The sequence below is a fragment of the Trichogramma pretiosum genome, unplaced genomic scaffold (assembly GCF_000599845.2).
Source record: "Trichogramma pretiosum strain Unisexual culture from Peru unplaced genomic scaffold, Tpre_2.0 scaffold70, whole genome shotgun sequence".
NCBI classification, from domain to species: Eukaryota; Metazoa; Arthropoda; class Insecta; order Hymenoptera; family Trichogrammatidae; genus Trichogramma; species Trichogramma pretiosum.
Window position 1 is genome coordinate 114,478 of NW_019641132.1, and position 24,018 is coordinate 138,495.

General features: G+C 44.6%; 1 protein-coding gene across 1 annotated transcript in view; it reads left to right on the forward strand.

Moving 5' to 3' along the window:
- LOC106658288 (homeobox protein engrailed-1-B-like) overlaps positions 1-22,341 on the forward strand; it is a 51,038-nt gene extending 28,697 nt beyond the window's left edge. The window contains exon 2 of the mRNA XM_023458089.1: positions 18,885-22,341. Within this exon, the coding sequence (XP_023313857.1) occupies positions 18,885-19,237 (353 nt within the window). The 3' untranslated portion in view covers positions 19,238-22,341. The remainder of the gene's footprint in view (positions 1-18,884) is intronic.
- Positions 22,342-24,018: the final 1,677 nt, after the last annotated feature.

A 24,018-nucleotide genomic window follows, 5' to 3' on the forward strand; every position in this document is an offset into this window, starting at 1 on the left:
AGCTCGAGCACACATAAATATTCCAGGCCTTCGCTGCTGCTGCAGTCGGCCTCCGGTTACACTTTTGACGATTCAATATACGTCTTTCGCGGGACCCACACTTACATGTACATATGTAGCCGTACGACTTGTCATATCGAGCGCGCAGCCAGATAGCAAATGCAAGCGAACCACAGCTGCTCTGGTTTATTTTCATTTGCCAAGCGCCGAGGCCTGCCTCGTTACTTTACAACGATAACGAGTCACTCTCTTTCGAATTTCGGGACAAGAAATTGCAGGTCAATTTGAAAGATCAAGGCTAGCTCATTCGGCGGCGCCTCTAGTAAGCCAAGTTCCATAGGACAGATAAATAGAGCCTGACCTTTCTCGACTTTGTTGGCACTTGTATCGGGTGCTAGCCGTGAAACCGGAGCGCCATTTAATAGCCAACTGCTCGGAGCCGTGGCTCCTGCTACAAATACAAATAGCTTGTTTATACATGTATAGAGGTCATCGAGCACGAGGTATTTCACGCAATAAATGTGTAAAAAAAAGGAGTAAAAATATTAGCAAGGGGCAGCAAGGATCGTTTGGCGCAGACGATCATTCGTGTGACGCAGAAATGCGAGTTGGAGCGCGAAATATGGTGCGCGCGTAAGAACGAGCGGATCGCGACATTTGCATACTCGTCCCGGGCTCGAGGCACGCAACATCGCACAATAGCTGCAGAATATCCAAGTCGATGCGGAGACTCGGCGAAAAAGGACGAGCTGCAGCAGTTTATTATATTAGCAAAGCCACTGGACAAATACAGTCGCCACTTTGATTGAACGTTTTAATTACTGTATAGCAGTCGGCTCTCGACCTACTCGACTCGGCGGCCGACAAAAAAGCTTCAGTCGAGCCAGCGCAATAGAGCGCAGCAGCGGTGTCGCTTGCTTGCTTCAAGGATACTCGAAAAAAGCAGCCACGGCTAAAAAATGATATATACAACGCCTGCGTATGCGTGTGTAGCTCGAGCCGACGTTGAGCTCGGAAAAAGACAATTACATAAATTGCGCCTAAGAGAGAGAGAGAGAGAGAAGGCAAGCAGCTCGTCGAGAGCAGAGGCAACTTTTTCTCCACGAGTACTTGTAAGCTGCTACGCGCCAAGAGGTAAAAGAGGTAAAAGAGTCACGTGAACGAGAGAGAGAGAGAATAAAAGACAAAGCTATATTCGTGCTCGTGCCAGCGTCAAAACGTTGACTTCTTTATTAAGCGAGGCTCGATAGGCGGCCGCACTCTCAACTCTATTATTTATCATTATTACGAGTGCGCAGCCTCTCATTTTTTCACGTCAGCTGGCGCAATGACGCATCGTATGGCTCGGCTGCAGCGCATTTTTCTCGACAAGTGCTTCATTTTTGCCCGTACGATCGAAATTCTTGGTCGATATTTGCCCAACTCGAGTACGCATGCCCCCGTGTCTAGCTAGATCAGATGAAAGACGAATCACGAGGCATCCAAGATGTTGGCTGGTCGAGATCGTGGGCCTGGATCAGCTTAAAGACGATATCGACCTCTCGATACTGCTTCGGCTCGGTTCGGCTCTGCTCGACTCATGTATATACTGCCAGCAGATTTGATAGCAGCTCTCAAGCCCGCTGCACGGAACACGACTAAAATCTCCTCTCGATCTTCCTTCCTTTCGCTCGCTGCTGCTTTCTCTCTCTCTCTCTCTCTCTTTCTCTCTCTTCTAATGAAGACGTTTCTCTATGTAAGGGGAACTTTGACGTTTTTATGGGCCAGGCCCCCCGACTCGCTCGCGCATTTTTTACTCGCATTTGTCCTTTTTCATTCGTCTCACTGAGAGAGAGAGGAAAGAAGTGCATATGCTACACTCGGCGTATAAACTGCCATAAACTGTTGCTTATTTTTTGCCTGCCTGTGGATCTTGGCGAGTCTTTTTCGCTCAATTTTTCCCGGCTCGGTCATGCCTCTTTGGTGCCAGCAATGTCCAATACGTTCGATACGTTCGATACGTTCATTGAGACAATGGACACGTCTAAGCCACGTTTTCTGACACTCGCTGGTAAAATTTCCTGTAGGCTTCGTTGGCTCGCTGGCACACACGCACACACACACACACACACACACACGCACACACACATACACAGCGAGGATCGCTAAAGATCGTTAAGCATCACTAACGATCTGTCAAGTGCGCGAGGCGAGCATTTCGCTACGTATGGAGTTTTTGTAGAGCTCCTTACACCGAGCGCGTCCGATTGATCCCCCTGCGATGCGAGGAGACTCGACGTGTGACGAGGATCGTGACTCGGGCAACGTCCAATCGTCGATGTTGCTTTTTTTCTCGCAGCGACAAAATTTTCAGTCGGACTCTCTGCTCGCACGAAAATGCCAAGAGCCGCGTAAGCTCGTAATAGATAAAGCAACGAAATGATAGCAGCGGCAACGAGCGCCTCGATAGCGTAGGGAGGTATAGCGGAGGTATAGCCGTCAAAGAGCGTAGCTGCTGTACAACATGGCCCTCAAAAGTCCTCGAGGCGAGCGAGCGAGTCAGCGGAAAAAAGACGGAGAGAAGGAGCAAAATAAGCGAGCGAGCGAGAGCAAAATAAGAGCCGGTAGCGTGACAAAAGTGCGCATCGCCGCTGGTGGTCCTTGGAGGCTCACAAAGGGCCCGCGCGCTTTATTGACATCGCAGGCATTTTATTGGCGAGGCTCGATTACCCCTGTTTAGCCCTCTTTGCTCTCACTGCCACTCGCTCGCCTATACATGTATACCATATAGCGTGTGCGTGTGCGTGCGTACACGAGCAATGGATCCGTCAGTGTCTGCGCGCTTGTATAACATGCCTCGCTATAATATATATCCGCGCTTCTTTATACCCGTATTATACGGATATATAATATAGACTGAAAATTGCGCCCGCACACGTGCTATAAAACGGAGCCGTGCGCGAGCGTTTACGGCCCGAGCTCCGACGGCGCCCAAAAACTCGCCCAAAAACTCGCCCAAAAACTCGCCATGCCCAGCGAGACACGCGACTGCCTGCGATTATTCCAAGGCTTTGCCAACTCGACGGATTTATTCGGAAGCTGCCCGATGGACTTTTGCATGTGCGATAAGTTGGCTTCGGGACGCTTCTCTCGCTGCACCTGTAACATTCGCAAAGCCATATAATTAACGCCGCTCGAGCTCGCGCAACAGGTACCAAAAGTCTCGCCCTATTTAGACTCGGCTTTTAGAATCTAGCTCGATAGGCATTTTTATTCCACGAACGGGCTCGAGAGCTAAACAGCTCGATTTATGTCGGCTCGTAAAGCAGATATACAATATCTCATTTTTTGCCCTTGATTGATGGATCGAGCTGGACGAGTCTTGGCTGCTGTTGGCTCGCTGCGCGACCTTTCAATTACACATTTATTTAGAGTCGCTGCCACCTATACGTCATGTGCTCACTGATGGACGCTGATTAATCATTAAGGGCATTTTCCTAAATGTCCCTGCGTAAATCATAATATAGCTGCGACTCGAATGGATCGAATGGATCCATTTGAGACGGGCCGTCGGTAATTAGCTACGAGCTGAATTCATCGGGCGAGTGCCAATGCGTCTGTCTCGCGTATATAGCCGCTCGTAGCCGATTCGACTCGGGGAAATTATTTGTACCTTGGCTGGAAGCCCGTCCATATAACATGTAAAGTCGCGTGTGTGCATCATCCGCGCGTTCGTGGCAAAAGTCATAAGCGTCCAATAAGCCTGAAAAATTGCCTCGGAATTCGCCTGGCTACATGTTGATGCTGCTGCCAGTTGTTTCGTATGTCTCAATTAAATTTCATGGCAACTATTAAAGTTGCCTCGACTGTCTTATTGTGCGCTTATACTCGCTTATAGTCGCTTACGAGCGCTGCGATACCGTCCCGGCCTCGAACGAGTTTACATATAGCCATATATCGCAGCACTCGAGGCAAAGAAGAGAAATGCCAAAGCTGCAGCTCGGCGTCGTGTCGTCTCACGCATATTCGCATGTCGCGACGCGTACAATACGCCCTCCTCTCGCCTATATTCTCTCTCGACGTATATGCTCGCGCACCGAATCTACACTAATGTGCAGGAATCCCGCGATTCCGATGATGTAAGACGAGAAACGGGTTTTCGTAAATTGTTTCGCATCTTTTCGTAATTGTGCTGCATATTTTCCAAGCCGACGCAGTTGCCACGAGTCAGCCAAATTTCCATCCTGCTACTAATTTTTCGTACCGATAATATATATTCGAGGTAGGCTAGAGGTACAGCGACGACAACTTGTCCCATGGCCCTCTTGGCTTCTCGGATCGACTCGGGGCATCGGATCGCCACGCCGAGAAATAATCCAACACGAGGGGCTTTGTTAGGATTAGCCGGCGACGTCCACACGTATTATGGTCGACGTTGCAGCCGATCGATGCAACAGGACACGCAGGACACACGGGACACGGGATACGCTACACCGTAAGGCAGATCGCGATCGGGATCGATGGAGCCAATCCAAAAGCCATAAAGAAGATTAGCGAGTGTCGGAGTTGGTAGCCGACTCGGCTTACTCATCGCAGCTCGTTGGACGCACGATTCTCGAGCAGCTACTTGCTCGCGCCAGAGTATCGTCCTCTCGAATTTTCGACTATCTGCGCAGTTGCTACGCGTTGTACGACAAATACAAGGACTGCCGGGCTCGATCGCAGCCGAGAATCCAGTTTGACATGGCTGGATGTGATTTATTATCGGCCGAAAGCCTGCTTGGCTCGCACAATAGCTCGTGACCAGTAGCTCGGAGCGCACTTGCATCGGCTGCGAATTCTGCAAACGGCGCGATTCTCACGTCGAGCAGCAGGCCGAGAAAATTAACGCAGCGAGGACGAGGGCGAGCCGCGTCGTAAAGCTCCAAAAGGCCAGCGGAGAGCAGCCAGGCAATCAGCGTAAGTCATCGCCGGAGAGAACGAGCCGTACTTTGCTGGCGAGTAACAAGTGGCAGGCCATCTCCGGCAAAGTTACAATGGCCAATTTCGCAACTCTCTCGTTTTGAATTTTCGATCGAAGCGATTCGCACACGCGCGCATCGTCCTTTTTTATTTTTCCTTTTTACTCTCGGCTCCTCGATACACCTATGTAATTTGTAGCAATGTCGCATCGCGCAACAGTCATGCCTGGGCCACACGCCGAGCAAATTCCGAGCAAAAAGCGCAACTTGAAATGTAGCACTCGCAGCTCGTATACTCGGATGTTTTTTCCGCGCTCGTTTGCATTTGCAACGATTTGTCCCTCGCTGCGGTCGCAGCCAAAATTATCGTCTCGTTGGTTCTCGTACCAAAAGTCGAGGAACGGTGCGTATCTATAATAATAATCGAAGGAATAATTTCAATGGTCAAAGGTCGATAAGGAAGCTGGCGAAGATTTGCGAGTCGAATTTGCCGCATGCGTGCAGAACATGTAGCAACGAGTAGCGAAGGCGGCGGAAAGAGACGCGGCGTATAAACAACAATCAGCGCGTGCGTAATTCCGACAACGCGACAGCGAGGTATGGAGCGTAAAATTAAGCTCGGCTAAAAGCGCGCCAAGATCGCGCGTGGGTATATTTGCGACGCGGGCAGAGCAGCGCGAAAGCGAAGAAAAAGCCAAGAGCGCTACAGCATGTTGTAGCGAGAGCAGAGCTTGCGCGACGAATGGGAATTAAATATTCACGCGTCTGCGACGCGGTAGAGCGCGTGTAGCGCATAGCTTAATCTCTCGGCGATTCGCGCGTACTCGCTCGCTCGGGTTTAAATATATAATTGCAGTGGCCTGCTCGAGTAGAGCGAGTGGAGAGGCAGTTCAAAAGGAGCTCTCGGCACGTCTCGAGCGAGTGAGTCGCCAGGCATGCCACTTGGCAGATCCAACGCTCGATCGTATCGCTCCGAGTCCGAGCTAGTAGAGCTGCGGTAGGTACTGGCCTGCAGCCCTTTTCAAAAACTCCACTCCCGATATAAACTCGGCTAAGCAAATATCCACTTACTCGAGTATGCTTACTCGATGCTGCCTCCTCCGACGACCAAATTGTCTTATCGCGCGCACAACTTTGTTGCGCATTCGCGCCTCGACCTTTTTCCGGCGCACCACCTATCTAAAGCTCGTTGATTTATCGAGCCAGCTCTACGCACGGCCATCGACCAATACCAGCACGAGCAGCGGCGCTATGTTTACTCGAGTATGTTTGCTCTTATTTTTTTCGCATTCTGCAGCGCCTTCTTTTTCCGATTGAGTCATTTGGCAGAGAGAAAGAGCCGCTCTCTGCGCTCGATTATTATTACAGCCAGCTCGCGGCTATGTAATTTTTTTTAAATTGTCGCGTTGCTCTCTCTCCCTCGTCCATCTGCCAAGCTACGTGTATATAAAACTCACGCACCGTCGCATATTTTACTAATAATTTAATCGAGCCATCATTATCTACGCTTCGCTTTTGCCCGCTTCCCAATCTTTATCGCGATTCGCTGTAATTGCCAGGCGACATTTTAATAACTCAATAACAGGCCAATGCGATAATCTCGCGTATTACGGATTGTTGCGCAACTCCCATGTAAGATGCATCAAAGTGCGCTCGTCTCCCTACGACCGTTCGATCGAGCAACTCGACCCCAAAATTACACTAGCTAATTATTAATATAACGCTATTAGAACGTTGACTCGAGTGCGCCGATGCGTTGAGTTGAGTTTAAATTATTACTAATCGAGACAGATCGAAAGCCAACGGCGTTGAGTATTGGTCGATCCGAGTCCGATTCCAAGACGATTTCCTAAAACAGCCCGACTACCTACTTTGACCAATAGTAAGCTATCGATCGATGCACATTGCACACTCGATTTCAATGTAGTTATAAAGTTGCGGATCGTAGAAAGGTCGAGCTTGGTCGAGTCACGAGTCATTACGCCTCGTGTGCGAGACTCGATCGACGTCGTTACATATACGTAGGCAGCAATTCGTGGCTTTCGCGGTGGTCCTCGCGCATCGGAGGAAACAATGAATTTACTTGATAAATCTCAATTGAATCGAGCTTGGTGGGCCCGTTGAATCGCGACGCAGCAGCAGCAGCAGAGAGCCGAGGCATTGACGCGCACGCGCCTATATCATAGCAGCTATATCACATACAAGTGCGGGAGCTGCAGTCAATTAAAGTTAATCTCGGCCGAGCGTCGACTGCACAAGGCTAGCCTTTTTATAATGTAAAATAAAAGGAACGCGTATCAACGGCTATTAGCGCTGCCCAACTCTTATAATATCGCACAGTGCGTATCTTTATCTGTCTGTCATCTCGACTGTCGACTGTCGACGTCATCGTACGTACATACAAGCACACATAGGAGCAGCAAAGTGAGCCGTCTTTTTCAATTTATCCGCCATTTATTCCATCAATTCCGACCTTTCCAGTTCAATTAGTCTTATGATTGGGTTTGCCACTGCTGCCACACTCGAATACTGACTCGAACAACTGCACAATTTATTCGAGCCAACTGTCAATTTGTTTATTCGAGGATTTATGCGCCCGCAATGCTCCCAATAGCCTACGATACTATTCACTTGGTTATCTGTAGTCTGGAAGAAAAGTCTTGGCTATATAATAGCCAATCGCTTTTGAGCTCGCGTACTTTGGCTCGAACGTTTTTCAGCGGTTGCTCGAGAAATGCCCGTTGTCTGCTTGTATTTACATACAAGACGTTGTTTTCATCTATTCTTCTGGTCGAGCCAAGATGTACTAGACATCCGAGACTAGCCTCGGATACGTTTATTGACCCGATGAAAAATAATGGCTTTGCAAATGACCAAAGGGGCTTGCGAGTGCCTAATTTTTGCTTCGATCCGGCGACTCTAATTTCGCGCGCCAGTCTTTTTATTCGCAGCTTCTGTGGTTTTTACGCACACACACGACACCGCATTTTTGCACGTTGCATACATATCGATCCTATAGCTGTAGCTCTTTATCGAGTTGGAACGTCGATGAGGGAAACCGCAGCGATTCAAATTCAGATGTTAGAACACGTAACCCGATCGTGTCTCGTTGGCTTTACAAGCTATAAAAAGATCGTCTCTCGCAACATCTCATAAGGAGGAAGAATAAGCCATTGGCGTACAATAGACTCGGCTATACTCGGCAGTTTGTCGTTTGGCGAGTCGTAAAGCGCACATCGATCGGAACCGGTACCTGTACATTCGAGTCCGAAGCTGGACAATTTCGTCTCGAGCTTGGGAAAAAAATTTTCCTAACGTAGCCATTCGACGCGATCGGCTTCGTCATGAGAAATCGAGAAAAACATACAGCTATTGGATTGGCGATCCAATTGCTGCTCGCTTGCCCGGTGCGGCTTCGTCGCGCCAGCTATAGACACGTGTCCAATCAATAGTCGCCGACGTCGTCTATCCAATGCAACGATGCTACGCAATACTGTACGCAGCTATACGTGCGCGGCTTATGCGTTATAATTTATGAGCGGCGACTCGAGCTCGAGCTTGGCATCGTTCATCGATTTTCCAACTGAAAACTAATGCTGCTCGTGCTAATTTCATATGGACAACAAAGTTGTTCCTCTTCTTCTTCTTCTTCTTCTTCTTCTTTTCTAGTTGATTCTCAACCGTCGGCATGGATTTTTTGTTGGCATCGTCGACGATTACTTTTGTTCGGGAATATATCTCGTCTTGGCCAGAGAATTCACACACACGCAGAGGTATTAGCGCAGCGTATCATGACTCGCGCATTAAAGAATGCATTTTGCATTCGTGCAGTCTCGAGATTCCAAAAGTCTGAGGCTGCACAGAATCGCGCGAGCCTCTCTCGTATCCTCCTCGTCTTTCAATTTTTTTACACAAGTATCGCGTTACACGCTACCCGCCTTTGACTCCTTTTCTTTCTTTTTCTTTCCCTTTTCATCCTCTTTTTTCACTTGTTCCACTGCGTCCGAGTCCGAGATGCCTCGCTGCTTGTCCATGTAACGCCAACGCTCCTTGCACGCGGCCTGCAAATGAAAATTACCCCCGCACACCTACGACAATCTCTGAAATTAAACGATCGAATGAAGCATCCTATGATGAATTCGAGCCCGTCGAATTTCGACTATTGTTCGGAACGTCTTTATATACGTATGAACTAGCTGTTCTCTGCCGCTCATTACGATGCTCATTATGGCCATATTAAGCTGGCCAATAGAATTAATCATCTCGAGTACGAGGCAACACTTGATATTTTTCATCGTCGTGAAAAACTACTCGGCTCTGCTCGCTCAAGATGAATGGATTATGGCATGTTTGGAGCTCGTGAGTGAATAGATCGTGGGTAGCAGCTGACGCCGAGCCGATCCATCGATTTCCGCGCCACATAATATGTATATAATACAGCGCTAATAGTAATGATAATAATATAAGCTCGGCCCCGAGTCTCGAGCAATTACTCGGCCAGTCGTTGCTCTTTACGACGTGCCACATTAGCCAGCCAATAATCATACTCATTTGTCTCTATTTTAAAAAGCGCCACTCTATTCATTGGCTGCTCAGCGCGCCTATACCAAGCTCAAACGAGCCATTGATCTATTGCACGCTGACTATATATATATCGCGTCTAATCATAACTTTGGCGCAGATAAGTGAGATAAATAAAAACTGTTCGCGACATGCAAAATTCGTAACGTACAGGCGGGGGGAAAAATAGAAAAAAAAGAAAAAAAAGAAAAAAAAGAAAAAGTGGGCTCGCCACGTACTCGAGACTCTTCGACACGTATATTATGCACGAGCGAGTGCGAATTACAGACGCATGTCCTGCAAAGCCGTGAAATTAAGATGTATCGTCGAATCTGGTGCAGGTAATTTGCAAGTCCCGTGACGCCTACGCTTCTGCATTTATGTAGCATGTATACGTGATGTAGTGCAGGCGCAGCCCACCCGTGCGATATCGTTGCTCGAGTCTCTCCTTCGCAGCTCGCATCAGGCCGCGACTCGCTCGCCTGCCTGCCTGTGCCTTTTTCTTTTGACGCAACGGACAAAAAAACCAACTCGTCTACCTACTTTTTTCCCTCTTCCCTTTTTTCAGCTATCCTAGCTAATTTATGTTTGTATTGCGGCATATCCTCGTCGGAAACGCAGACTTTTTCCCAACCCTGCGCGTTTCAAGCTGTCGCCAAACAAAAGCCTACTATTTCATCTGCTATTTATTCTTCGGAACTAAATAGTCTTCCGTGTTTTCGAGAAAATTGGGTCAAACGACGCTTGCACAGAACAAAAGAATTCGGCGATAAAGTAAAAACAATATCTTACTTTCATATCGAATGTGTCTATTTTTTTTTCAGAAAATGACCTTCCACCTAAATTTATGATGAATTATATGTTTGCTTTCATTTTAATTAAAACTTTATATGTAAAAAGGATAAAGCGTTCCAATATATCTATTTTTTCATAATCGTTGCGAGCTATGGATAGTTTGATAAAGAACATACCTTTCATATAAATGAAGCTGTTATTTTCTTCTCGACTCAATGTTTAATACATTCTTTGATAATATTACTGCAATTGCAATGATCGCTTTAATTTCTTTGATTTTTTCATCTCATTGTTGTGTGAATTTCAACGAATATTTATTTATTTATTTTTTTTAATTTTCACACAAGGTTCATGAGCTTCTTTTAAACTCAAACTATCGACATAGATGCAAAACTTTGATTGTTTTCGGATAAATTTAAATGGAAGTTTAAACTCTTGAAGAAGAAACTTTATAAATATTTTGATGGTTTCAAATGTGAATAGTCATAAATAATCGATCGAAAGTCGTAAAATCATTGAGGTGCAATTAAACAGCGTCTTTACGCCGAAGCAGTTGGCGATTCAATAAATTAAGTCAGTCGGTAATGATATTCAGAGTCTGAATAGAGACATAATTAAAATTAGCTGTGTATTAACTTGTAATCCAGGTGAGTGAATCATAGGTGTTACTCGAGGCAGCCAAGCGAGAGACACCCAGTGATTCTGAAAAAATATTCTAATACTGTGGACAAGTTAATATAACGAGGCGCGATGCTGTCAGCTAAAAGCCGTGATTTATTAAGTTTTGAAGTACATACTGGACAGTCGTACGAAGGGGGGGTACGCTGAGGTTTATGAGGAATAATGGAGATTAACTCGGGTACGTGTTTTACTCGTCGAGATGATAAAAAATGAAGAGAGCCTTGACGAAAATTGTCCCGAATCGTCTGAAAATGGTCGAAAGAGGAACGTTTAAAGGAAAAAGAAGGAAAAAGCGGGCCTATTTGTTAATCGCTTTTGTTCGTTGGCAATTTCGTCGAGTTTATCCGTCAAGTCGGAGGGGCGAAGCGACACGGCTCTTTGGTACAGACAAGGCAAACGGTTTATTTCGAGCTGGCTCGGAAACATTAGCAGGCACTAATTGATGCAGGCGTGCGCAGGCACAAGGGGTCTTTCTCGTTGGCGCTTCTGCCGTTTTCGCGCTCTCGAGCCGGCACGGGTCGATAATGCGCCGACGGGGCCGAGAAACGTCGACTCATCGAAGCAAATAAATAAAAAGAAAAAGAAACGAGCTGGAGCTCGGTCGCAGCAAGTGCATTTTCACGAAAATCGGCCCTTCGAAGCTGCTCTCGGATCGGCGCATTCCACGTTTCTTTTTCTCACGTCTTTTACAGCGACTCTTGGCACTGCTATACACACCGCGACGCGCATACATTATTCATCGGCACAAGAAATTTTTACAGCTTCATATAAGTCACACACTCAGACGTGGCTGGCTCGTTTTCGGATCTCTTTGCGGTCTCTTAGGTATTCCGATGGCTGCGTCCACGGCAAAGCCTCGGCAAAGTGTCAATTGTCATATTTACAACGCTTAATGAGTAATAATTTGCTCAATTTAAGGAGGCCCACTCGCTGTATCGCTCGTTCACTTTCCCATGAAAATATTTGCGATGCGTCATCGATACAGAGAGCGTAAAAAATATACGGTGTAAGCAGCTAATCTCTTCGAGTGGACATTTTTCCTCGCTTTTTCCTTTGATCGTCGAGCTCGACGGAGATCGAGAGGGCGCCAAAAATTAAACGAGTCCAGGCCCGCTGCAACGAATAAAAGAAGAACGTAGCTGAGCCAAGTATTGGCGCCCTCTCGATCAATGAGTCGTCCGCGAGTAAGAACGCGCAGTAACGCAGGTAAATGATCGTATCTAGGAAGACATTGAAAAGCTAAGGACTCTGTGCTGTAGCGTGGTATGTAGCTGCCAGAGCCACCAGGCCAGTGCTCCCTTTAGTAGTGGAGCAAAGTGTCATTTATAAGCGCTGCCGCCTGTGTAAACGCGCGGCCTAATAGTGCAAGGGGATTGCGCAACCTGCCCCCGCATACCGACTATAGCGTACGCGCCTGCAGCCGCTGCGTGTAAAACCAGCCACGCTGATAAAAGTGTGTATATTGTGGCTGCTCGACATATTGCTCCTTGACGTCGGGGGGTGCACCGTAATATGCTGGCCCTCTTCTCCTGCTTTTCTTTCTCCTTCTCCCAACTCGATGGCTATTCTTCTCCTTGCAAAGCTGACGAAGCGGCAGCCCCTTATTGACTGCGTGTCCAAATACGCGTTACATTTTTACGAGCAACGTCGTCTTGCTATCTACGCCTATGCAGAGCGACAACTATTGCCAAAGCATCTGCTGAGCTGCTGCCCGTCCTCCCCGGCACATTAAAAATTCAATATGCGCTTAACACGTGCTGACATTTTCATCGACAACGGCATCTTCGACAAATACAGCTTTTTCAGCCCCTCGAAGCGGCTTCCATTTATTCCGACGCATCTTCCGATTTATTCGAAATCTCGACGAGCAAATCTCGCATTTTTTCTTCTACTACCCGTTCTTTGTCGCATCAGACCTTTACTTTGCCAATGAAATAATGACCATTTGTAATTGACACTTTGTATCCATTTCTGACGAGCTATTGCTTCAACTAAATTTCATTTGAGAATAAGTAAAGTTAAATCATCTTATACTTATTACTTATGCAACAAGAAAGATAGAGAGAGAAATTAGAGATTAGCACGCACACACTCTCGCGGTGGCTCTCCAATTAAATTGGCTACGTAATTAATCCAGTGCTACGCATTAATAAGTGCCTCAACTTCAGTTATCTCCAAGTTCTCTCTCCAATTGCTAAATTATATTAAATTGCCCATGTATAATTATTAAATTGGTCGAGGAGCTTTGATCGATAGTTCAGTTGGCGCACTTTATCACAATCACAATTAGAATCAGCACATTAGTCCAGCAGTTTTTTATGCGTTTTTTGAGCTTTTCGTCAACTCCCGCGCAAAAGACGAGCTACAAAAGGTCGAATCGTCGACGGCGGCGACGGCTTTGGTGACAGTCGGACTCGTACATGCTCCAGACGCTCGCCGCTCAGCGCAGACTGCGTTTGCGCTTGGTCTTGTTTTTCTTTGATGACGCATAGTCGAGCAGCGACAGCTTTCGACTCGCTACGTGCGCGCCTATTTTTCTTACGACCCGAGAGAGTCTTTATTTTTAACCCGGCAGCCCCACTCACGATCGAGCACTCGCGAGTCGAGCCCTTGCAAGCTGCTTTCGCTTTGAAACGCATAAATAATGGTCGAGCTTGCATAAATATCCAATACTCGCGAGCTTTTACGTCTCATTTCAGATTTGACGCATTAGCGATTGATTTTTCGGCAATAGTAAGAGGTGGGCTGGAAAAAGTAACAGAATCGAGGTGGCGGATTATCGCCGAGCTTGATTTTGCCGTGCGTCCGTGCTCGAGTTAGCCGAGTGAAAAGCTGCAAACAGTTAAATTGCCGCCGCCTCGTCGACCATGTCACTCGTAACACTTCCATTTGTCAAGCCTTTATAATTTCTCGGCTTAAGTGTTTTCAAACTTTCCGTACGCGCTTATTCGTCTCACTCTCGTACACTTGTCTCTCGTCACTCAAACTTTTGACACTTACAGAAACTATTATCGCTGCTGTTTCTGCCTCTCTCGCGCACAAGCTCGCAGTGTATAATACGCACAACGCAGCTATGCGCCGACACTTAAACTTTGTTGTTGTTTTTTTTTTTTCAACTCGCTTCTTGTTTGATGCCAAGTTGGCTCTCTCTCTCTCTCGCTCTGTCTTTCCTTCTTTCACGTGCGAGAGCAGCTGAGATCCTTCCTTCAAGAGTACACGAGCATCCACGGTGTCGGTGATTACCACTTTGCCGCCTCGTTTTCGCGTCAACGAATTTCTATAGTCAATTAGCGAGTGTGTGTGTGTGTGTGTGTGTGCGTTGTATCGCTGCGATATGCAGTACAAGCCAAGCGAAAACTTGTCGGAGAAGGAAGTGCGGAGAAACAAAAAAATAATAAGAAAAACGCCGAGCACGATAAATTGAGATCTTTAAAAGTCGAGCCGCTCGCGAACTATAGAGCGCATTTATATCCGCTGCACACGCAGTCGTTTTACTGTGTGTGTGTGCCTGCATACGCGTGTGACTGCGGCTAACTATTATATAAGCCCATAGCTCAAGTGCTGGGGAATTTTTAAATAAACGAGAAAGCGGGTAAAAAGGTAGGATCGGCGCGCAAGTAAAGACGAGTAAATTGTGGCCATTTCACTCGGTCAACGCAAATTATCTTTCCCACTTGCAGACTGCTAACTGCGGCTTCTCTCCTCTTTCTTTCTTCTCTCTCTCTCTCTCTCTCGTTCGCCTTGTTTTTTCTCGCTCGCTCCTTTTTCGCCACGTAGCGCGCACGGCTCGGCTCTTATCGTACGTACAACGGCGCAACAGCTCGCAATTGCTTTTCTTTACTTCGCGCCGCGATGCCGCTATCCAGTCAGTCGCAGGCAGTCTGTCCGCTGCCAAAGGAGCGTAAAATAAGCCCGAACTGCAAAGCGACCCGCGCCGACAGATAACGCAGCTACAGCTGATACGACAGCCCCGCTCCTATAAAGTCTTTGGCTTTGAGCGACCGAACGCAGCTCGTTTGCCAACCTTTCCAAATTGCTCCTACAAATCCTTTGCTACTTTTTGCCATCCTGCCTAGAGTTTTATTTCAAATTGCTGCACGAGACGACGCGCTCGATCCGTCAGAATTTCCACTCGTGTATCTACGGAAAGTCCAATTGCGATGCGCAACCTTGACGCTCGTTAGCCGAACCTGCCCAAACTCATAAATACATATTCTTCTTTTCTCTTTCTCTTACTTACTTTATCCTGATTTCGTGTGCACAAAATATGCTATATCGCCGCCGGGATCTAGTTAATAAACAATGGCATGTTGAACTTTTCGCGGAGATCAAACTTGGCCGTAGGTTGGAGCCCCTTTTATCTGGATAATGCGCGCCCCGATTGTTTAGCCACACAATGGGGCTGAGGCTCGAGCTTCCGAACACGCTGTATGGCCGCGACGCATGCACGCCAGTGCACAGGCTAGATGCGATGTTTGCATCTCTCCCTCCTTATCTTCGCTCTAGTCTCGCGTTTTCAGTGCTCGAGCGTAATATATATACGCAGGTGCGAAAGAGATGGCGTCAAGCATATCGTTTTAGCCTCGCATGTTCTGCACTTGTTGCGAGCTCGGCCATATTCTCGACGATGCGATTCAAAGTACCGAGTTGACACCCATGTATGCGATCGGATCTCTGCACTTTACGCACAATACACTTGCCGATCCTATCTTGCTCCAGGCACTTTTTCATAAATGCGCATTGCAATACTTATTCGGACAATTTATTCATAACCAATGGACAAAGTATCACCCCGGATCTATCGGCTAAAACTATAGCTTCGCGCTTACTACTGCACTCTGATTAATTCATAGATTTTAATTGATAAATAATCCTTACGGTAACCAGTTAATTTTCTTTTTATTACTTTCAAATTACCTTCAAGTTTGCTTCATACTTTAATTCTGATACATTTTTATTTATGACATGTTTTAATTTTTATATTTATCTTTTTTGTTCTCAGGACGAAGTAAGTAACAACGCTATCATATGGAAGTACCTCTACGAGTATGCCTGATGAGTTTCGAAAATGTGAGGTTTCAGATTTAATTTTACTATTTTTCCTTTCAACTTCTCATTTTCGTATGAATGTTTTTTTCCTCATTTATTTACATATATTCGTCTGTTACTTCAATTAAATTAAATGCGATTAAAGCAATAATAAATTTACCTATGTTCCAAGTTTAACTGTCAAGTTATAGCTCAATTTTGTATTGTAAAAAACCTAGGTTCGCTATATAAAATATATAATGCAAAAGTGCTTAAACGGATTGAACTATAGTTCAACTTTTTTATGTTTGAAAAATTTCCTTGAATTTTTTTACTATTGATTAATGATTACTTCACGAGTCGTTCACTATTCAGTGATACACAATTTTCTATGCGCGTGGGATAATTGATTAATTTTCAATATCGTAAATTTTCTTATAAAAACTAAGACGTTTTGACATAATACAGTAAATGAAAAGCCTTTCGTGAACGTTTGAAATAATTATAAGGTATTATAAGGTACCAGTAAAATCAAAAATAATTAATTATTTTGAATTATTTACATTAAACCGTGATAATATTTTTATCTTAAAATTAGAGTTGAAGACCATTCTAAATTAAAGAATCAAAATAATTTTATGTAAGAAGTAAACAAATAAATAAATTTTTGAATTAGGATTATATTGTGTAGCGAGAGAATTTTGACAAAGAATAAAAAATATTCGCATTTCCATGAATACAGTCATTATTCGTAATGAACATAAATTGACATGAATTAATTTTTTTATTTTCATTTCGACGAAGCACTACACAGTATTATGTAAACGCGATCTCGTAAAACTGTATCTGTTACACTTCTCAAGGTAATTACAGAAATTAAGCAATCATTCGTTTAACGAAAGCAGTACAAACGCTCATAATGTAGTGGCACTTACGATGCTAAAACAAGTAGGTTTATACACAAGTGTGCGCACGCGTGTCCGTGAGTATGTGTGAGTAGGTATGAAAATGTAAATGCCATTTATAATGAGATATATTTTCTTGGACGATGTAGTAGTAGACTCATCGCGTGCTACAAGTCGAATTGATGAAAATGCGAAACAAACGCTCGGACGAGCTGAATTTAATGAGATATCTTACTATGATTGTTTCCACTTGGCTTGCCGCCACTCAAATACAAAATGTACTTATCGCTGTATTCGTTGCTTCATTTTTATTATTTGCCATTCGTGATCGTCATATTCAGCAGTGTACAATGAAAGCCGGTGATGTGTAGAGCGAGGATGGAACGAAAGATAAATTTAATTGAATTAAAAGTCCATGTAAAGGTATTGCTGTATCCAAGAGGCTAATAGAGACCTCTTTAATTCAGCGAGTTGTAATAGAGCTCCTTTCGAGGCGGTAAATAGACGCGACTAAAGAGCTCGTGCTCTTTATGGTCAATATGTGCGAGCGTGTCGCAAAGACAGGAGCGTCGGATAGGTAAAATGCCTGCTTTGCTCGATTTCATTTCTCGGAAAGGTGCCTAGGCGCGTCGATTAGTTTTGCACTCGCGCGGTAAATCGCAGTGCGAGGCAAACGAGAGCTCCTTCCAACAGCTTATCGATCGAAAATCGGAAATTATTCTCGCGCTACTTTTCCCGACTCGGGCATCCGTTTTTCTTCGAAGGTACTCGCTCCTTCCAATAGACTCGTGCTCGTCGCGTAACTCGGCCTTATATATTTGTACCAGTCATTCTCGTCTCAGAAATTATCGGCTGACTCGAGGCGCAATTCGGGGTGGATTCGCTCGCTCTCGTCTCGGCGCCTACAGAATGACAATTAGTGCGTGGCTTTTCCGCGGTGCCTAATGCTCTCTCCAACTGCCTCCGAGTGCCAGAAAAGACGCGAGAGAGACGGAAAAGCATCTCGCGGGTGAAGCACGTCTTCGTCGCCCCGACGTTATTGCTTTCCAGCCAAGTGCTCCAGTCAAACCGACACAAGTAGTGCGCGCGACTTGAGTAATTAGACGCCGGATCCCTTGACTGCCGCAGCTCGTAGGCGCGTCTTTACTTGGTGGTTCGACGATTGCCGCGCTCGCCCTCCAGCCTGACTAAGGCTTCAATTGTCGATTCTTCCTCGTCGTTTCTCCTCGTGTCTCATCTGCCAAAATTAATTTAAATATTTCTTCGCGCAACTCGATCATCTTTTTCGGCCAACTTTTTCTTTTCCTGCACTTTTGGCTAATTCTCGCATTTCTGTCATCGCTCTGCACATTCTTTTTCACAACGCACATCATAGTTTTGTTAATTTTATTGATATTTACGAGAGAATTTCAAAGATAGCGATCGAAATAATCGCTAAAAGGCTATTATAGTAATTTTATTTATTATGCTTCACTGACAAGTATAGTAGCTCGTTAAGCTGTGCGCTTCCAAGTATATGGACTCGGAAAATAACATTTACACATGGCTATGCTCGTTGATTATAAATGGCATTTTGATTAGTGCGCCCCTGTCCTTTCACAAAGTTATTGATGATTCTTGAGCAAGCTCGAATCGATTATTTCATCGTTTCTCCTCCCGAGTAAAATTTCACATTATTTCGCCTAACATTGACGTTGATAGTATCAAATTTGAATCTTCGATATTACAAAAAATGCATCATCAACTAATGGTTATAAATGAATAAACAAAAAAATTAATCAATCATTTTTCGATAAAAAAGAACGCGCTATTTTTTAATCAGTGTTAAACTATTGTTTTGAAGTTTAGTAGGAAGATTTTGAAAGAAAAATTTGAATGAAAAAAAAAAAAAAAACAGAGAGTCGAGTAAATGAGCTAGAATGAATGATTTCAGCCTGGAACTATATTATAATACTGAGAATAATGGGTGTTTCAGGTCCACGGACGAGACGGCCGAAGCGGCCGAGCGAAGCTAAACCCATGGCCGAGCCGGAGGAGAAGAGGCCGCGAACGGCCTTCAGCGCGGAACAACTGGCCAGGCTGAAGCGCGAATTCGCCGAGAACAAGTACCTGACGGAGCAGCGCCGCCAGACGCTCTCGAAAGAGCTCGGACTGAACGAGGCCCAGATCAAGATCTGGTTCCAGAACAAGCGGGCCAAGATCAAGAAGGCCAGCGGTCAGAAGAATCCGTTGGCGCTTCAGCTGATGGCTCAGGGCCTCTACAATCACTCGACGGTGCCACTCTCCAAGGAGGAGTTGGAGCAGGCCGCCGAGCTCCAAGCCAACTGATGGGAGCCAAACTACCAAATACTCGTTGTTCGAAGCTCAGTAAATGCCATTCGACGCAGCTCGCGAGCGATAAGCTATTAGCCGATTCCCGTGACAATTGTGAGATTATAGCGACATTACAGTAAAATTAATCGACAGTTCCTTCTATATACTTGTTATGGCCTAAATTGCATTTCATAACTTCTGTTTGGCACTTGGCAACATTTTTTTTGTAAATATTAATCTTAAATCATAAAACTAACACATGCATCACGTTCGCGCGTAATACAAATAAAAATAGGAGTCGTATTGCCATTTGTGCATCGAGTCAAAGTCGACACATTGAGACATTCGAAAGATCATCCTTGACGCCACTCGACGCCAAGGACGTACAATACATCTTTTGTCGCGCGAACTGTTAACGCCGCGTACAAATGCTCGCTTCGAGGACTACCGTTATTGAATTTTGTTATTTGTTTTTTACATTCTCAGCCGTAACGATCGATTCGGACTTTATCCCTCTTATCTCACTCGATGCGACAATTTGCCCATTCGACAAAATTGATCGATGCTCCGTGCCATCACTTTTATTAACTCGGACTTGGATCACTGAGATACCGTACCTGTATATTCGTATGATTACTCCATAAGTATATATTTCAATGTCGTTGGTCGTCGAGTTAAGCCATCCTCGTATGTGATTACACGAGCGCCAACCTGGTCGAGTTGAGCGAAAAACCTGGTCAGGCTAGGCCAAAATTAGTTTAAACAACAACGAAAATGATGGGCTTTCCAAGTTGCTGTGAGCGCCTTCCTCGGCTATTTCAGAGTCACGATAGACCAAACTTTCGCCCGTACGAAACGACGTTGCGTAAAACTGGCCGACCATAAAACTTGTACAAAGTGTCGCTGGCTCATTTTGATGTATCATTTTTCAGCTAAATCTCCTTCTTTTGTACATACCGACAAGACAAAGTTCGGGAAACCTATAATGATCACTGATGAAAAGGGACGTTTGCGACTTTACACAGTATTATACCATTGATCGTACATCAATGATTGCTCAAGAAAACGAAGCTCGTCATTATATGTCATTTTGCAAAGTCAAAGTTATTTCTCCTCTTTTATCTTCTCATTGTTATCGAGTGCAGTCGTGCAGTTTTAGCAGACCTGCCTAATTTATTCGTTAGATATTCGTGTAATATATTGTAAAATAGCCTCGCCACTTAAGAACGATTGTACTATTGTAATTGCGTCGTGCGTTAATTGGAATAATGAATAAAAAATGAATACACTTACACAAATGCACAGATACACCGAAACTCGATGGTCGATACAAAACTGCTTTTTCCTTATCTCCTAGATGGGAAGCAAGTTGACTCGTCATACGTGTAAGCAGACATTCTTTTCTCGCACTTTTTCGTCCACGACACTGCACTGATAAAAATTGGCGGACTATCACCGGCAGCGGGTTAATAATCGCACTCCATGTAACTCGTATAGAGTTCGAGTTCGATTACTCAAATCACAAGTTCAAATCACACACTGTGCACACAAACACACACACACACACACACACTGATCAATAGGCTCGCGAGCCGGCTTAATCCGTGAGATGAGCAGCTCGCGACTCATATATTGTGTATCTGCAGAGACGCACACTTATTTACACAAGATCGACGAGCGCGCGCCAGTCCACTCGTTGACACGACAGTTGCAGATTCGAACTTGGCCGTTACTCTTGGAACGCGAATGTCGTTCGACAGTCGTCACTATTGGTCACTTTACTGATTCGTCCATAGGTAAAACAAACGAGGCGTTGCGGATCGAGTCTAAACGAGAGACCTTCTTTGTTTTGCCTCCAGGCAAATCAGTAAAGCGAACAAAATAGCGACGACTCTCGAAACGGTCTATTGCAATTCGGCATCAATGTGCCAAGTTACTTTGTTCTATTAAATGTATTGAAGGGCTCGCGATGCATATACCCTCTTTCGGTTAAATAGTCACATCGCTTCTAGAGACTTAAAGCCTATCTGTTATCTGCATTTTACGACGAATATCTTGTTGCACGATGTCGGGCCGTTGGGCTGCTCGCGCGCTCGAGTCTGTGTATGTGTGTGTACTGTGTACAGTGTATGTGTCGAGTGTGCAGTGTATCACAATTCACAGTGTCAGTTGATCAGTACAAGTATCGAGCTCGGACTCGATGTGTCATTTCAATTGCGCGATAATCCTAAAATGCGTCGCTTACGACGGCTAATAGCCAGGTATTTTTCATTAGTGTCATTTTTTTTCTACCTACGAAATCTGACAGCATTTTTTTAAATAAAATATCGAAGCGTGTACGTAACTTCGAGTCTCGATCTCTGTCCTATTATACGCAGAGCTGCAGCGAGCAGAAACTCGCATTTTTATGCTAACGTGATGCTGCTTGGTAGTTTGACTCGCAAAGCTGCAGTACTGATCTCATTCTCGTTTGGCTGATCCTAGACTTGCGTTGGTTTTAAATAGAGCCAGCTCGCGTTCTGCTGGGAAAATTCATTTGACCTGCGGATAAATCAAAGACTGATCGCTGTGTGTGTGTGTGTAATATTAAACAATAATTCCGATTCTTTCTATTGCTCATGTCTTTTATATAAACAACGTATATTGATGGACGAGTAGGCGCGAGTATAGTATTTTTAGCAACTTTGTGATTCTCTTGTACATTAATCAGTTGAAAAGTTTACCATAGCTTTGACAACTATTCATTTTAAAAAGCAGAACGAAGGTACGAACAAATGTTTGTCGTGTTTTTGCGCAAAATTCAATGTACTTCTGGCGTCGAGTTTCCCCATTTGATTGAGAGTATGTAATCTTGGATGTAACTTGTAACTTGTTAATTGATAAAATGCAATAAACGTCGCGACACACTTATTTATATTAATTACAATGTACATATTATCATAGGTAAATCTGTAAATAATACGCCAATCGTGACGTCTTCAAGCTTGTAGACTGTTCATATAATTTTAATTGTGTATTCAACGAAGCTAGATTTGTAAGGAGCGATACGTAATGCGTCAAAACAACTAGATTAGTCGAATAAATTTGTACGTGTAAAGTTATGTGGAAAATTGATTAAATATTCCCAGCATAAATATAAGCCAGAGTGTATTTGTTTTCATCTCCTCACCTCGCAATATATACAATTTATACAATATTATACATAGCAGATGGAAAGCTGCTGCAAGTAAATCGATCTTCCGTACATCAACACGCAATCAAAGAAATGGAAAGATATGAATCGTCGATGAAGGACGAATGAATCCACTATACATAATAGGTATAAGTAGTAAGTAAGTATGTAGCCGAGAAAGAAACAATAAAAGGGATGTGTACGGTGGATGGGTAGGCGATCATGGAGCATTAGCCGCCGAGTAAATAATTTTCCCCGTAAGCTCGTAAATGATTTTACTGCCAAGGGTAGAACATTAGGCGGTCGTGTCGGAAGCTCGCCAAGTAGTATCGAGGGAGCTGGAAATACAGATGTGTCAGCCGTCGGCGTCGAGTTTTGAGGGGGGGCTAAAAGCAAAACTGCAGCATGTGTATTTAGAGGAAAGTAGCCTAGTCTCGTGGGTATATAAAGCAGCGGTGTGCGAGTCGGATGGGGCGGGTCGATAACGGATGATTGGGTACACAGGGCACGAGCTATCTCTTTCTGGCCGTTGCGTACACGTTCACTGGCTGCTGTTACGGATGTTGCTGCTCGCCTCTAGGATCCTCCGATATCAATTGATTTACGGTCGAAAGGTGGCCATTGCTGATATCGAGCATGGCCACGCCCAACTTTTAGACGTAGTTGCGCGTTAGAAGCGGCCTTTGCTACGGCAGTTTTGCCGAGCCAGCTTCCTTCTGTTCCTTCGATTCCTTCGCACTTTACTTTGCCTGTACGTGTAGTTATTGTCACCGCATTACACACGGCCACGCACGCGTTTAATCTACGCCTAACATGCGACCGCCTAATAAATGCTCCTTCCCATCCACTGAATCTCTGCCAATTATTCATTTTACGGATCTGCGCATATGCCACCCTCGTGATTCCTGATTTACGATCGAGGATTTGTTCTGCATTTTCACGCAGCAGCGGCTTCCCGAGTAACCTGGCGCCATCTTTCTTAATTGCCCCAGTCGCAGCTTTTCACTTTCATTCCTTTATCCCTTTTTGTTTCAATATTTTTACTTACATCTTAGTCTTTTCTCGAGGTTTTTCGCAACCAACTATTTACGCGTCATCAAACTACGACGTTCAATTATACTTGATTCTATCCAACACTTGACAAAAAATAAATTTTCTCTTTCCATCGATTGCGTCATTTTTGCCATTTTCCCATTTCTCTTCAATTTTTTAACTCGCGATACCTTACTGTTAATTGAAAATACTACCGAAATCATTGAACATTATATAAAGCAATTTTAATAATCGTCACAATAAAAAATAAGTCTTTTGAGACTTGATTAATTCTAAATCATTTGCATAACGTCTTATCTTGTTGAATTTTATAGAAATAATAAATAGAAATTAATCGATGAGTTAAGAAGAATATTATAATCGATTTCCTGTTTAATTCGCAGCCTCGTATATTAAATTTTTATGACGGGTTTGGATCAATGTGAAAAATAGTCTGTATTGATATAAAGTGTTAATTTGCTCTTATCAGGTTGTGATTAGAAACGACAATGCCAAATAAACATGATTAAACTCATCTGAGCAAACATAATTATGCCTCGATACTGGCCCAAGTGTAAAGTGATGTCAGGTA